General features: G+C 39.1%; 1 protein-coding gene across 7 annotated transcripts in view; it reads right to left on the bottom strand.

Annotated features, from left to right (window-relative positions):
* Positions 1–17543, bottom strand: part of RALGPS2 (Ral GEF with PH domain and SH3 binding motif 2) — a 214042-nt gene that overhangs the window by 38850 nt on the left and 157649 nt on the right. For 4 of the 7 annotated variants that reach the window (XM_075936864.2, XM_075936863.2, XM_075936861.2 and 1 more), the window contains 2 exons: positions 17006–17157; positions 5618–5672 (listed from right to left, as the gene is read on the bottom strand). The exons of 1 other annotated variant lie outside the window; for it this stretch is intronic. In XM_075936864.2, coding sequence (XP_075792979.1) covers positions 5618–5672; positions 17006–17157 — 207 coding nt within the window. The remainder of the gene's footprint in view (positions 1–5617; positions 5673–17005; positions 17158–17543) is intronic. 2 more of the 7 variants (XM_075936867.2, XM_075936866.2) reach the window with 1 other exon arrangement.

A 17543-nucleotide genomic window follows, 5' to 3' on the forward strand; every position in this document is an offset into this window, starting at 1 on the left:
TTACGTAAGCTCTAAGATAGCAAACCTGTAATAACTCACCGCTTTGGTTTAAAGGGAGTATAAATGTTACACAGGAAGTTTTAAATTTTTAAGCCCTTCATCACTAGTGCTGTTTTCAGTTCTGCTGTCCAATTCTGGCAGTTGGGTACTACACTTATTTTTGAATATTGTTCTGTGCTTGATTCAAAGCTGGTTATATAGAGTCAGGTCCTTAGCTAGTGTAATGTAAATTGATGGTGATATGTTGGTGTAATGTAAATTGATGGTGATATATTACAATGGAGATATGTTGATTTATTTCAGCTAAGGATCAAGCCCATACTTCTCTTGCTCCCTGGATTTCCTAGTCACTCTGGGTTACAGAAGACTGAACCTGCCAGCTGTAAATAAGTAAATCTGCCTTGCAGAAAATACTTGGGGAATTTTTGCAGTATTGAAGAAAACACAGTAATATAAAAAAAGATTAAACAAAATATAAAGTTGACATTACCTTACTAATTCAAATAATTGCATATGCTGTAATAAGAACCCTCATCACAGATGAACTGTAAAGTATACATTTCCACCCCACTCTCTTTCCCAAAGAAACAGTGTTCTAAATAATTAATCTCTGCCCTTCAGCAACCTAGGTGCCACTGAATTTGCAAAATTTGATATGGTCAGTTTTCTTTATTTCTAAAAAGATCCTAATAATTTAGACATTATAAACTATGCCAACAATTTTTATAAATTAAATATAACTGTTGCATCAAGAACTTATTTAGATCAGAGGTTTGTGACTTCTGTCTGACTAACGCAAAGATGGCAATAAGCTGTGTTCTAACCTTTAAATTTGTCTTTGTATAACAAGAAATCAGGCTGAACACAGACTATATTTGGTAAATATGCCCACTAGCACTAAAGATGACAGACCTATATACTGTGGTACGACCTCCCACAGGAGGTAACACAGTGACAAAATTTAGCTGACAATAAGAACAGTTGAGGAGAAATTGTGATTATATCTGGTTTATCCCTTTGCCAAAACCGCACAGAATTTCAGAAGACACAGAAAAGGCACTTCTCACCAGAAGGCTCTCCCCTCAATGAGCTTCAAAAGCTTACCCTCACAAGAACTTTTGATCATGGAAAGCTTTTGGCAATCTAAATATAGCTACCTTCCCTACAAATGAGAGAAAATCCAGAGCATCAATTCCCTGCCATAAAACAACAAATAGTCAGTAAGGACACAATAGTCTTATTTTCAAATGCAAGTAATCCATCAGTCTAGAAATGGAATATTAGGGATTAGAAAGCAGTTCAGAACTCAGAAGATGGAGAGAGAAAAAGTCAGAGATTAAGGGAGGATGGCAATATGCAAGATACCATAACCAAAGCCAGTAGCTGATGATGATGAGACATAAGAACAGCCATACTAGGTCAGACCAAAGGTCCATCTAGCACTGTATCTTGTCTTCTGACAGTGGCCAATGACAGGTGACCCAGAGGGAAGGAACAGAACAGGTCATCACCAAGTGATCCATCTCCTGTTGCCCATTCCCAGCTTTTGACAGAGATTCCATGCTGTTTGCTAAATGCATGAAAATATATCAGGCTGTCATTTCGCAGTGTTTCTCATAAGAACCTATACTTCCTGCTACCAATGAAATAGAGATTTCATAGAATTAGCTCAAACTAAATAGAGGAGTTTCACCTGCTCATCTGTACAATTTTACAACTCCTACTCAGATTTACTGAAAGTTTGGCTTTAGAGAGTGCTCTCCCTAATTAAAATACCTTTGCAGACATCCAGGGAATGCCATTGTATATCATCAGGATGAGAAAGACTGGGGGAAATAAAGGGAATGAAATACATCACTTTAAATGGTAAGGAAAAACAACCTTGAGTAAAAACCCCAGATGATGCTGTCTTGAGAAACACTTTACCAGGAAAATAAAAAAGTTATTAACAACAAGGCATTGAATTCACTGACTCTCCTTGAAAAAGTGATGACAACAATAAAGGCAACTGACAAGAAAAGACAACAAAATCATAGCCATTAGTTCAAAGGGCTGTTATGTCAATTGTCCCTATTTTAAGTTGAGCTCCAGGCTGTCTGTAGGAGCTTTAACTGAAAGATGTAATCCTGACTATGTTTCACTTTTGAGGACATTCTATGCCAAAAATATTAAAAATTTGGTGCACAGTATTTAAAATTCTGCAAATTATACCTGTCAAATAAACGTGGAGGCGCTATACCATGGCATTGGGGAGCATAGATTACTGGCTGGGTAGAGGTTGGAGATCACTGTGCAGATCCCTATCCCAACACAGACTCAGCGGTGATACTGCACCCCACCGTGACACAATACAAGAACTGTGTCTGCTCCAGAAAAATCCCAGAGCCTGGCCCCTCTGTGCCAGGCAGGCAGGATCCAAGTGTGAAAAGGCTTAGTGGGGGGGGAGGGGGAGGAGAAGGAGGAAATTCAGGTAAGAGGGTTCTGTTTGGGGCACTCTGGGTGCAAGTGGCTGGAGGGGGAGTTAAGTGTTTGTGACAGATCTGAAGGCACAGGGACTTGTTGGGGGGTTCTGGGTTCAATGGCAATGGGACTCTGCAAGAGACTTCCCCAGTCCCATTTCCCGCCTACAAGGGTACGTCTAGACTGCAGGCTTTTGTCAACAGAAGTTTTGTCAACAGATACTGTGGACAAAGCTTCGGTCAACAAAGAGCATCTAGACTACATCCAGTTCTGTCGACAAAGCAAGCTGCTTTATTGACATGACAGTGTAGACGCAAAGGACAGTGTAGATGCAATAATGCCTTCTGTCAACAGAACTCTGTCAACAAAAGGTGTTATTCCTTGTAGAATGAGGTTTACAGCCATCAACAAAACTGATGAGTTCTGTCGACATTATGTCGACAGAACTCAGCGGCAGCGTAGACGCAGATATAGTTTTGTCAACAAAAGTCCACTTTTGTCGACAAAACCCTGTAGTCTAGACACACCCTAAGTGATTTACCTCAGCTGGCTACCTTACGCACCCAAAACATACCGCTGGGGAGTGTCATATGACCACTTTTGTGGTTTCCTTTTTCTTCCCCATCAGAAAGTAATCTGTCTGCAGGGAACCAAAAAATTCTACAGTGGACAAATTCTGCACATGCACAGTGGCACAGAATTCCCCCAGACGTAATTTAGTGAATCAAGGGATAGGAGTGTAAGTTCTAACTCCTTGTAATTAAGTAGACAGCTCTTACTACAATTACACGTAAAACAGAAAGGAAGTTCCAAAAGTGCCTAAGAGAGTTAAGGCATTTAATAGCCTTAGGACAGTTTTAGTGAATCTATCAAGTGAGCGGCTAAGATAAGCTTTGACTAACATTGATTCTCAAGTGAGACCATGTTCAACATACTAACCTTTTAAAATACAACAGAGCCAGAAATGGAATTTCTAGTTCTTGAAACAAATAGTTAATCTGCTGAGTCCACTCACTATGGAAGACGAGCTGAAGGACACTGGCTTTCAGTTCCCTCCCTGGCTTTGAACCAGGCTGGTGGTAGTCAAAGGCATTTCGTGAGTCATCATTTTGCTAAAAGCAATCAGTTGCAGCTAATTAATGCTTCTCCTTTATTCACAAAGGGACCTTTTTCCTAAACAAGAATGGAACTCTACTGCAGAACTTTCCAACTGTTCAGGAAGGTACCACACTAACTTTAATTTTAGGTATTTCAGTTAAAACACCCTGCATCCAATTCCCAGCTTTGCTTCACCATCTGAGCAATTGAAAGATATGTTCCCACTGTCCATAAAGAATCTTAAGCCCCTTTCCTGGGATGGGACAAAAGATAATGTTCAGAAAAAGTGGTTATATCAAATAAGAGACCAAAAAAGCTTTTTTGGTCAGGACAGAATGAAGTGTCAAAAAGATGTGGAATTTGGTGATGAGTGCAGGATGAAAAACTGTCCTGGATAATTCCTACCCAGACCTGTAGGCAACTTTTCAACATGCCCTAAGTTGGGGAGAGAGTATAATCTAGGCACTTATTTACTGGGAGAGGGACTGGAGGTAACCTGCTTTCTTCTGAATTCTTGAGATAAGGGCCATGAGAAGTTTCCTTTGGAGACAAGAAAGGATTAGATCCAATGTTTTGCTAAAATCTTTAAGTTTCTTGACCCTGACACAGAAATTTGTGTCTTCCGTGAGCCAAAAGAAGCTTACTCAGATCCATGACTTTTTTCACCATTGTATCTGAAGCTTCCCCATACAATTTTTGGCTAGCACAGGGAACTTGAATCAAAGGGGCACTTAATATAGAATTCATATCTCAGAATCTTAGTCAAATGCACTTCCTGCCAAAAGTGGAACACAGCAGGAAAAGCAAAATGAAATGTTGTGATATCACAAGCTGTATTACATATAAGAATGAGTTATATGCAAGTTCCAGATCCTCTTCTTTCTGACTTTCTTCTCATGTGTCAAAATGGATGAGCACTTTAAAGAATCTCCAAATGATGCTGTATGCTAGAGCTGCATGCAGGTAACCAAGGAGTAGTCTATTTCTCTGAAGAGACTGTTCTAGTCTCTCAGCTACTGGATACTTAAGGGAAATGGTTCCTTCCATGGCAACAGATTTTCTAGGAAGATATGGTATTGAGGGGTTCACCTTTGGTACAAACAACAACTTCAGTCGCTTCTCCATAAGGAACTGGTACAATTCGAATTGCTTCTACAAGACAGAGGCAAAATGCTGGCTTGGGATATACAGTTCCCGGCTATAATGAGTAAAGTCTCTAGGCAAAAATGTCTCCATGCATTTAGGTAGGCATGGTTACCCAAGTCAGTTTCCAGATTGATGGGTTCTCTGAATTATAATCCACGTTACCAGCAGACTGTTGGGTATACATAGTGGACACAATATATTTTATTCATGGTTCAACTTACTAGTTTGCAGGAAAAGATTAGCTTTTCAATTTTTACTATTTTCTACTTAACTATTTAATGTTCATCTAATTCTCTTGAATACTTGGGGGAGTTGAATTAGAGTGGCTAATGTCACCTGAATAGTGCACATGTGCCATGGTAATGGGCATATTATATCATATATATAGCTAGGATTGCTTCAGGATTTCCCTAAGGAATAGATGAAGGAGTAATCAGGAGCTGGGAAAGGAAATAGGAGAGAAGAACCGCAGAGGAAGAAGCATCTAGAACAGCAGGACTTTGGTGAGAATGCAGAAAGCCAAGAATACAAGATATATATAGAGGAGTTCTGAGAGCTAGTGAAGATGTTGAGGATATTGAACAGGAGATGCAGGTATACACAAAAGGGAAATCTCTCAGGGGTTTGGTAGTGGTCCAGCTAATTAAGGAGACAAAGTTGAACAATAAACAGATAATGTGACACAGCTCTCTGTTAGCTGATAACCAGAAGGTATTACCCCCCTAAGCTGGCTGTAAAAGAACTAAAGGGTTCACTGTATGCTAGAGGCAATGGTTTTTACCCAGTTTATTACATAATGGAGTCCTGCACATCACTAAAATTACACTTCATTTGCAAAGAATTGAGTGATAGATTTAACTAGTGAGGTCTGAATGGAATTGGAGATAGATTTAGATGTAGCAGTTTTTCTTACCTTTCAAATGCTGGCCATGAAGTCTCTTCACTAAGTTCTGAACCATCACTGCTACCTAAAACCAGAATGCATAATACTTTGAAATCAACTATTGTATTCCTCATTTGTACCATCTGTAGTCTAACTGTTCCAATTGTGACATTTTTATTAGAATTTCTATGAGAGAGAGATAAGGCAGAAATAAATCTATAACAAACACTGTAGATGATGCTCACTTTAGGAATGACTTCAGAGTTATGGATAAAAAATGTAGGAAGAAAACTGGTTCTTGGTATTTGCTATATCAGTTCTAATTATCTCACATATTCAATAACGCTCAGAATCTTTAAAAAAAAATCAAAATAAAAGTTGTACTTCGAGAAGCCTATCTCTGGGGTAGAAAATATATCACTAAAGATTTCCTTGTGGCTCTCTAATGCTTTGTCCTTTCAGCACTGTACATTTATGCAGCTTGTGGAGGCAAACAAAAATCTACTTAGCTTGTCTGATGTCTGATGTCATCAAAGTCTGAGTTTGCTTTTTATTTAGTTTCTCCAGAAAATTTCCTTTGTTTCGGTATTTCTAACTTTTATTCTGTATCTTTTCCTCTTTTGTTTGATATGTTTCATTGAAATGTATTTATCTGGGATAATATGGTTATGTACTTTGAGCAGGGCTAGTGGTTCTGCAGGCCACACTTGGAGCCCCAGTGGGCTGCATGTGGCTTGCAGGTTGCCCAGCATAGATATAAAGTAATCAGAACATACTAATTTCATTTCGTGTAACTGTTTAAAAGCCAATCTGAAGTGAAGAACAGTTATACCACTTAAGTTAAAAAGACAAATGAGCACATCTCCCAAAAGGGTCATATAGACCCATTTAAAACAAAACCCATAACAGGAAAGGAACATGTTTCAGTTAAGAAACTTAGATACCCAAATGTCTGACTTCATCCAGATATAAGTGCCCCTTAATTAGAAATAAAAAATATTTTTGAATAATTTATTTGAGCCCTTGGATGATGCCTTTTTCGATTAAAGAATATGACACCGAGTACCAGAGAGCTGGTAGGTAAGTTCCCATGGGAAGTAAGACTAAGGGGGAAAACAACAGAAGAGAGCTGGAGGTTTTTCAAAGGGACATTATTAAGGGCCCAAAGGCAAGCTATTCTGCTGCGTAGGAAAGATAGAAAGTATGGGAAAAGACTGCCTTGGCTTAACCAGGAGATATTGCATGATCTAAAAATCAAAAAGGAGTCATATAAAGAGTGGAAACTAGGACAAATTACAAAGGATGAATATAAGCAAATAATACAGGTATACAGGGGCAAGATTAGAAAGGCAAAGGCACAAAACAAGCTCAAACTACCTACAGGCATAAAGGGAAACAAGACGGCATTCTATAAATATATTAGAAGCAAGAGGAAGAGCAAGGACAGGGTAGGTCCACTGCTCAGTGAGGAAGGAGAAACAGTAACAAGAAACTTGGAAATGGCAGAGGTATTTAATGACTTCTTTGTTTCGGTCTTCACCAAGAAGTCTGATGATGAAGGAATGCCTAACAGTGAATGCTAGTGGGAAGGGGGTAGGTTTAGAAGATGAAATAAAAAAAGAACAAGTTAAAAATTACTTAGAAAAGTTAGATTTCTGCAAGTCACCAGGGCCTGATGAAATGCATCCTTGAATACTCAAGGAGCTGATAGAGGAGGTATCTGAGCCTTTAGCTATCATCTTTGAAAAATCATGGAAGACTGGAGAGATTCCAGAATACTGGAAAAGGACAAATACAGTGCCCATCTATAAAATGGGAAATAAGAACAACCCAGGAAACTACAGACCAGTCAGTTTAACTTCTGTGGCAGGAAAGATAATAGAGCAAGTAATTAAGGAAATCATCTGAAAACACCTGCAAGATAATAAAGTGATAGGGAACAGCCAGTATGGATTTGTAAAGAACAAATCATGTCAAACCAATCTGATAGCTTTCTTTGATAGGATAACTAGTCTTGTGGATAAGGGAGAAGCGGTGGATGTGGTATACCTAGACTTTAGCAAGGCATCTGATATAGTCTCGCATGACATTCTTATCCTTAAACTAGGCAAATACAACTTAGATGGGGCTACTATAAGGTGGGTGCATAACTGGTTGGATAACTGTTCTCAGAGAATAGTTATTAACGGTTTACAATCCTGCTGGAAGGGCATAACAAGTGGGTTCTGCAGGGGTCTGTTTTGGGACCGGTTCTATTCAATATCTTCATCAACTATTTAGATATTGACATAGAAAGCATGCTTATTAAGTTTGCAGATGATAGCAAGCTGGGAGTGGTTGCAACTGCTTTAGAGGATAGGGTCATAATTCAAAATGATCTGGGTAAACAGGATGAAGTTTAATAAGGACAAATGCAAAGTATTCTACTCAGGAAGGAACAATCAGTCTCACACATACAGAATGGGAAGCAACTATCTAGGAAGTAGTACTACGGAAAGGTTTCTAGGGGTCATAGTAGACCACAATCTAAATATGAGAAAAAATGTGATGCTGTTGCAAAAAAAGCAAACATGATTCTGGGATGCATTAACAGGAGTGTTGTGAGCAAGACACGAGAAGTCATTCTTCCACTCTTCTCTGCGCTGATTAGGCCTCAATTGGAGTATTGTGCACCATTCTAGGCACCACATTTCAAGAAAGACGTGGAAAAATTGGAGAAGGTCCAGAGAAGAGCAACAAGAATGATTAAAGGTCTAGAGAACATGATCTACGAAGGAAGACTGGGCTTGTTTAGTTTGGAGAAGACTGAGAGGGGACATGACAGCAGTTTTCAGGTATTTAAAAGGGTGTCACAAGGAGAAGGGAGAAAAAAATGTTCTTAGCCTCTGAGGATAGGACAAGAAGCAATGGGCTTAAACTGCAGCAAGAGAGGTTTAGGTTGGACATTAAGAAAAACTTCCTGTCAGGGTGGTTAAATACTGGAATAAGTTGCCTAAGGAGGTTGTGGAATCTCCATCTCTGGAGATATTTAAGAGCAGGTTAGATAGACATCTATCAGGGATGGGCTAGATTAGGGTTACTCGACTTTGGAAGTCCTGGGGACCACAATGATACAGCACATGCCGAGGGCTGCAATTTAAGTGTGACTGCATATATATGCAAATATATACAAATAGCTTCTTTCACGCTGATGGGCTTGAATACAAAGATTAAGGCAAGACTACACAACACACAGGCCCCATTTAAGTCAGTTCTGCTGATATTAATAAAATGCAATATTTACCTGATTTCCACCCATATGACAGCACTTTTAATGAGCAATGACTGTCCAGGAATTTAACTACTAAAACGTATATCAACAGAAGACCATTACAGTGAGTACTTTTTTGTTTTGGCTCCCACCCGTGGGCTGCGCTTTGAGCCTCATGTAAACCCAAACCCACTGTGGGCCGCAAACAAACGGGCTGCATGTGACCCATATGTTGAGTAGCTCTGGTCTAGATGGTACTGAGTCGTGCCATGAGGGCAAGGGACTGGACTTGATGACCTCTTGAGGTCCCTTCCAGTTCTAGTGTTCTATGATTCATTATTTCAAATTGAGCTGTCATGGTGACTAAATACACCCTTATATTCACACTTTACATGTGTCTGTAATAATCTTTGTACATTATTTGCCTTGTTGGATACCATTTTGAAATTGGCAGGCCAACAACAACCACCACCACCAGTAGGATCATAACACCACAAGTACCAAGGAAGTGAAGTCTGACTAATGGAGAGGAAGGGATTTTTAGTCACACTATTTACCTCAAATACCTGAACAAATATGAACAATTTCTTTAATTTACAAGGCTGGAGAAGGTTTTTACTACATTTGTTGGCTAGTCCTCCAAAGAGGTCTGAAAAAATACACAAAGGAAGAGACAAACTTTGTATTCTTTACACATCTAAGATGGACCATTTAAAAATGTTAAACCAGTTTTACACATCCTAAAACAGTAAAAATAAGGGCACAAAAAGCCCAACATTCCCCCATTACACAACATTCAAATATTGATTTTTAAACTTTTGAGCAGAACACTCCAACAAAAAACCAACCTCACTCTCCCACCCCCAGAAAAATAAAATCCCCAAAACAGAGAAAGAAAAAAGCACAAAGAAAACATTTCTCTCAGAGCTGCACCCCTTTGCACCCTAATCAAAAGGAGCTCTCCTACAAAAGTGAAAATCACTTTAACTTATTAAACTTTATATATAACTATCTACATTTCTTTAAATAACCCCAAATGTACCATTTGACTATCAACAGGAAACCCACTTCATGCATTTGACTTTCTGTAAAATACCACCATCTTAAATTCTTCTTTTTTATGTACTCAATAGCTGATCTTTCCAAAGATCTCAAATTGATCCTTCTCGTGAAATTTTAGCTATTTCAAATTCTTCATCTGAATAAATCCTTTTGTCTATGCAACATACTAGTCCACATCCCATTAGCTTTCTTTAGTGCCAATAACTACTGGGGTCAGAATTTAAATTATGCAGGCTTTAAATAAAAAGAGGATTTCTGTACATACTTGCTACTTTGTAAAGCAGAAACAAGGCCTGAAAGGGTTTGTTTTTTGTAGCCTTCAAAATATCAGGAACAGCAAGTTTGGAGTCTACCGATCTGGATGGATAACCTCTAAGAAGTCTCATATTATTTACTGTGACCTTGACTGAAAGGATGATGGTACTAAATCTTTAACATAGGTTTTCTATATCCAAATGTTCATCATATAAGTTAAGTGATAATAAAACCAATCACACAAACAATGCTCAAATAGTTTTTAAAAAAATTCAGAGTAAAATTTTTCCCCTTTTTTGACTCCCATGACATCTTTTTTTCTAATGCTCCAGTCACCATAGATAATCTCTAGCCTAAAAGGCACCTGAATGTTTCACCTAAAAACAAGTAGAAAGAGATCCCTTTCTCAGGAAAAAAAAAGTCAGCCTTAATTGTACATCATGCAGAAGGGGGGGAGGACAAGCTCAATTAAATAATATTTAATTGTTGGGCCAGATCCTCATTTACTGTAAACTTGCACAGTTCTGCTGAAGTTAGGGAGGGTGTCCCTAAGTCTGTTATTAAAATAAGACTCTTTCACTACAATATTTTCAGCAATTGAGGGCTACTTAAATTGTATTTCAATTTTGTAGCGTACTCTGTTTATACTTGAGGACATTATTTTACAGAGACTTGAGTTGGGTCAAATTCATAATTTATGTAACTCCATTGACTAACAACAGCGATGAATTTGGTCCATCATATTTCATATTCCACTTAAATTTATAAGACAGCTACACTGCTAAGTCCTAACACACCTATTCTGGTTTCTGTACATTTTAATCCATATATTTGACAGTTTTGTCAAAATCATTAATAAAAATTCACCAGTCCCAATCAGTATGTCATCTAACATTTTCAGTCCTTGGGCAGTTTGAATTTTCTTATGTGCAACACCAATATTAAGGTGGTATGTGGATGTGCACTACCAGTACAAACAAAAAACCTAGATATCGATTTATATTTTTTCAGAGATTTGTGCATCTGTATGTCTGGGGGTCCATTTGTTCAAGAACTCCTCTGAAACAGTAAGAACTAAAACCACCAAATTTGGTATGCAGCTTCCTCTCAGAACCATAGAATACTAGAACTGGAAGGGACCTCTCAAGGTTATCAACTCCAGTCCCCTGCCTTCTCAAAAGGATCAAGAACCATCTAGATCATCCTTGATAGATGTTTAACTTACTCTTAAATGTCTCCAATGATAGAGATTCCACAACCTCCTTAGGCAACTTATTCCAGGAAAATTTTTCTTGTGTCCAACCTAAATATCCTATATTGTTGCAATTGAAGACCATTGCTTCTTATCCTATCATCAGAGGTTAAGGAGAATATTTTTTCTCCCTCCTTGTGACATCTTTTATGTATTTAAAAGCTGCTATTATGTCCACTCTCAGTCTTCTCTTCCAAACTAACCCCCCCCCCTTTTTTTTTTTTAAGTCCTCCCTTGTAGGTCATGTTTTCTAGACCTTTAGTAATTTTTCCCTGGATCCTCTTCAATTTCTCCACATCTTTCTTGAAATGTGGTGCCCAGAACTGGACACAATACTCCAACTGAGGCTTAATAAGAGCAGAGTGGAGCAGTAGAATGACTTCTCGTGTCTTGCTCACAACATTCCTGTTAATGCATGCCAGAATCATGTTTGCTTTTTGTTCAGCAGTGTCACACTGTTGACTCATATTTAGCTTGTGGTCCACTATGACCCCTAGATTCCTTTCTGTAGTATTCCTTCCTAGACAATCGCTTCCCATTCTGTATGTGTGAAACTGATTGTTCCTTCCTAACTGGAGCACTTTGCATTTGTCCTTATTAAACTTCATCCTGTTTACCTCAGACCATTTCTTCAATTTGTCCAGATCATTTTGAATTATGACCCTATCCTTCAAAGCAGTTGCAACCCCTCCCAGCTTGGTATCATCTGCAAACTTAATAATCGTACTCTCTATGCCATTATCTAAATAACGGATGAAGATACTGAACAGAACCAGTCCCACTTATTATAACCTTCCAGAATGACTGTCGACTGTTAAAATCACTATTCTCTGAGAAGGGTGCATAACTAGCTGGTTAACCAACCTTGTAGTAGCCACATCTGGGTTGTATTTTCCTATAATTAATAAGATGGTCATGTGAGACTGTATCAAGAGCTTTACTAAAGTCTAGGTATACCATGTCTACTGCTTCTTCCTTATCCAAAAGATTTGTTATTCTAATCAAAGAACACCATCTTCTCCTAACAAAGAAAGGTCAGGGTTTGATTGTGCCAGCACAACTAGAAGTGCCATGAAAGTGACTATTTTCCATAACATGGAAAGGGAGGGCCTGTTCGGAGGAATACAATACTGAGAGTGGTCACTAGAGGGGCAGCGAGCCCACAGGGGAGAGCTGTCCTGCAGAGTGTCCACTGGGGCAGTCAGACTACCAAGGGAGTGTCCAGCACAGCTGGGATTCTGCCATCTTGTTTGCCAGTACATTGAGCAAGTAGTCCGTCTGCCCCAAATCCTTTCCTCTGCTCCCGGCCCTTGACCACAGCACCGGGGGGGGGGGGGGGGGGGAGAGGATGAGAGAAGAATGAAAATGCCCCTGGCAGCCAGGAAAGGGTGAGAAAAGACTCCTGGCAGCTGGTGGGGGAGAGCCAGAGGGAAAGAAAAGGATCAGACCCCCCCCCCCCCATGCCCTGAGCCACTCCTCACCCCACAACCTTTACTCCCCCACCCCCTGTACCCAGCCTACAGCACTGCCCCCACGATCTACCTGGCAATGTCAGGTAAGTCTTTTAGTAAATATCTATTTTAAACTAGTCATCGGTATGAAAAAAGAAAAAAAATATTAAAATGAGGGGTAATTAACAAGGAGCAATACTTTAGATGTATATTTAATATAAAATCAAATAAAAAGAAAACTAACACTACCCTAAAAGTACATGATTTTATCATCCTGACAACTCAAGCTCGTAAACACACAAAAATGGGGCATAATGAAGACAGCTATATAAATAAATCAAAGACATGGGCATTAAGTAAAAGCATAAAAAAATATGTGCTAGAGCCCCAAGTTAACAACCTACTCCCAGACACCACTAGATCCTCAGAATCTCCACTAAAGTGGCTCTCACAAAAATTAAGCATCTACAGACTTTTGTAGTTCACGAAACTAGCCTTTGCATGCATATTATCTGCATATAAGCTCAACTTTAAGATGCTAAACAAATCTATAAGTCAACTAGAAACAGTTATTACACTGGAAAGGAGAGAAAAATGCTTTCACTCAGGGTTGTACTCTTAATTTGATACAAACATAGAACAGTAAAAGTAAAAGTAAAGCAACAGACAGCAATCACAACTGACAACACTGAAAATACGAAGGGATGTAAAACATCAGCTGTTTGATTATAGGTATTTTAAATGTATATTAAGGATCCATGATATGCAAGTGAAACAAAGACCTATAAAAACAGATAAAAGTTCTGGTTTGAAACCCTCACATTGTATGCGTGACACCAACTTAAACAGTAGAAGCCTCAGAGCACATTAACATATGGCTACAGAGTTTGTAGACAGACCCATACTTCAAAGAGTTTGCAAACAACATCTTCATCCTATAAAATACTTAGCATCACAATGAGTGCTTGCTGAATATGCCCATTGACTCTCAGGAACTAGAACTATACCAGATTACCCACACAAAAAAAAGGGGGGGGGAGGCCTTCATGGTCTGCAATACCCCTCCCCAAGTAAATTCCAAAACTTAAGCGCTACATCTACATTGTGCTTTCTTGCACAAGAACTAATGCAAATGAGGCTTATCTTTTCCTGCTGATACTAGGTGAAAAGTATTTTGGTCTAGAACAACAGATGATTCACTGTTTTGTTTTTGCTCTGTAAGTCTAACAGAGGAAACAGCAGGGTGCTACATTATTCTCCCCCCCCCCCCCCCCGCCATCATATTTTCCTGGCATATTTTAGATCTTGTAATTACACCAACTTGTCCTCACACTAGACTCAACAAGAAAGGAGAAGATTTATTTAGATTACACCCCCTCTGATGCATTAATGAGACAATGGAATTACCTCAGTACCCCATCTCTCATATAGGCACATGCCCCAGAATGCCATGATAATCCACTTGAAATTCTGGCACCCCCTCTTGCAGCCCGCTTCCCCACTCCCAGCCCAGGAGAGTGTCATGTATCTTTCCCCTGCACCAGCAGCTGCGGTCCTGCTAGGGCTGTTGTGCTGAGCGTGAGGGTCTGAGTCTTGCTGCAGCCCAGGTGGGAGTCAGGACAGCTCATACTCCCCAACCACCCATCTACCCCCGTATTTTCCCCACATACACCATACAGTTTGCTCCCCAACTCTAGCCCAGCCTAGGGTTGGGAGAGAGTGCTAGGTTTCTCAACAGATAGCTGCAGTCAAACCCAGTTCTGTAATCCAAGTAGTCTCTCTCCTCTCTCCCCCCCCCAACGCAGCCCAACTGGGAGATGTAACGGTCCAAACTCCCATCCTCACCGACTTCTCTGCCCCAGGCCACTAACTTCATCATTCTTTCTTATGTCCCCTATCTATCGGCTGGGAGAGGTACACTCCTCTGTCCCCAGCAGAGAGTTGCTGCAGCTGAGGGACAGATGCCCCAGCCAGGCATCTGGTCCCAATGCAAGTATCTGATGGAATAAGGCTACTCTACAAATTCTCAAGCTCCAAGTTATTCAATTCTATCCTATCACAAGTCCATCATAATGGGTTTTAGAATTTTTAGTTGGAACAGCAATTACACACAACTGCCTAAACACAAATAAATATTTAGAATATAGTACCAACATTAAGCAGACCAAGAAAGTGACCCAGTAGTACATATCTACTGCTAACAATATTACTGTCAAAATGAGATGGAAATGGGGCTACGTCTACAAAGCTTTCGGCTTCTGCAAAAGCCTATGCAAATGAAGTGAGGATTAGCATATTGCTGCCCTTCATTTGCATAATTAATTAGGGTCTGTTTTTGCACAAGAGGTTTCTGCGTAAAAAGGCGCTGTCTACACAGCACCTTTTTGCACAAAAATGGCTCCTAATTATGCAAATGAAGCACGACAATATACTAATCCATGACTCATTTGCAGAGGCTTTTGCAGAAGCCGGAAGCTGTATAGACATAGCCTGTAATACTGCCCTAAGAGATAAACATATACACAACACATTGGATATGCTGCATGTCTTGGACTTGTAGTAACACACTAAAAATGAAATTTGTGTGTACACAGCCCTCAGTTATTTCCTCAGTTTATGCCCTTTCCACAAGCTCAGTTAACTTACACGTATCTTTATACAATACCAAGTATGAGATCCAGGTTTAGGAGAAAACAAAGTCATTCATTTGTATGTTCATACATTTGTATGTTTTCTCTTCTTGTTCTAGGCCCTAGATTTCATTTCCCAAAGCAGGCTGCTCACGGCTTAGGAGGACTCCAAACACCTCAACAGTGCAGTTCATGGGGCCAATTCACACACAAGTTCTGTGGCATTGTTTCCTACTTGACAGGGTGCCAAAAATGAAAGCTAATGTATGTACTCTACATCTATCCACACACACACACACACACACACACACACACACACACACACTTCATTTAAAAAAATCTCATTTGGAATTCAAGTATTTCAGGAGAGTCACTTCATAGGCAACAACTACAACTTCTGATGAAGTCAATGAAGGTCAGTTAAATGTAGATATTGGGGCATAAAATGTTACTTTAAAGGGTAGCCTGGCTTCTGAATGATAGAAGGAGGAAATAAGAGTCCAACGGATTAGACTACAGTACTGTGTTACATTGGCAAAGCTGCATCAGATATGGTGAAGACGTGAAGATATGGTGAAAAGGGAGCACAATAGTGTCAGCATAATTACTTGACCTCAGCAAGGGATGGAAGCTATGTTGGTCTGATACAGTGCTAGTGTGGACAGCGCTTAGGTTGATGTAACTTGCATCTCTTGCATGGGTCGCTTTTTTACATACCCAAGCAACCTAAGTTACAGCAACATAATGCAGCAGTAGTGTAGGCAAGCCCTTAATGGTGTGGGAAAATTTAGAAACAAAAATTGGCAGAAAATTTTAACAAGCAATGTCCCCTATTACTTTGAATGTATTTATTGTAATTAATCTTTTTCTATCACCACATAACCTGCCAGAATCTATTTCTCTCAATAGAAGGATACAGCTCAAACTCCCTTAGCTACCAAGACTGTTTCAGAATCTGGAACTCAAAATAATGAGCAATACTTTATAAAATTTCAAGACACATAATTAACAAACTTGATTCTTGTGCCTGAAACTTGCATCAATAACTTGCTAGTGTACACTCAATGTGTGCTTATCTGAAACATCTGAAGACTACTACCCTCTTCATTAACAAAGTCAGCAGACCGCTTTGTTTTCTAAATTTAAATTTGTTGTTCATTCAGTGTCACATTTTAAATAATGATCAAAAGTTTTAATTTGGCATAATTTGAACAAATTATTTGCTAGAAAAATAACTGGAAAGAAAGAGGTAAAACAATTAATTTTGTATGTTGCATTGAATAGGTTTAACAACAATAATTAAAAAAAACAAGATCTGTCAAGCGTTTTAGGCCATGCTATTTATTCTGCCTCTTTTCACACACAGTCCACCTTCTGTCCCTCCCCTTCATATTGCTACCTACCTTTGTTCTAAAAAGCTATTTTGATTTTATAATAGTCCTGCTGGTACACACCTTCAAGACAGCTGTACTAAAAGACATTTTTACAAGCACAGCTAAATTTTAAAAGATGCCTCACCTATTGAAATTCCACTAGAAAGGGTGGAACTCTCTGCTTGCCCTCTGGATGGGGCATGAGGTTCCATGACACTGTCGTCCAATAGGTGTCTTGGTCCTGCGTTGGGGAATGTTGCACTTTTAAACTCTGCTGTATTCATTTTATGTATGAAACTGGAACAAATGAAATACAAATATTCTTATTTCATGAGAGATATAAAGTTGGTCTAGATTTTTTTCTGATGTGTTTTTTAAGAGTAGTCAAAGAGCAGATAAAAACTCTATGATTTTTATTAAACTTTAAATATGGGATTTTTTTTAAAATCAATGCTTCATGAAGAATCTGCTTCTTTAAAAGAATGACATAAATAGGCCTAAAGGCTAGAGTGCTAATGATGCAGTTGGATCCTATCTAGTTCAGAGTGGAGCAGAAAGTGGCACAAACCCACATTAGAAAGTCAAAACCTAATAGGTATCTTGGTGGGAAATGCTTCTATTTAAAAAATTATCAAAATATGTTTTAATTACAGAGACTGACCACAGACTAACAAAAAATACAC

Source organism: Pelodiscus sinensis, chromosome 9 (assembly GCF_052426305.1).
Source record: "Pelodiscus sinensis isolate ZL-2025 chromosome 9, ASM5242630v1, whole genome shotgun sequence".
Taxonomy (NCBI): Eukaryota; Metazoa; Chordata; order Testudines; family Trionychidae; genus Pelodiscus; species Pelodiscus sinensis.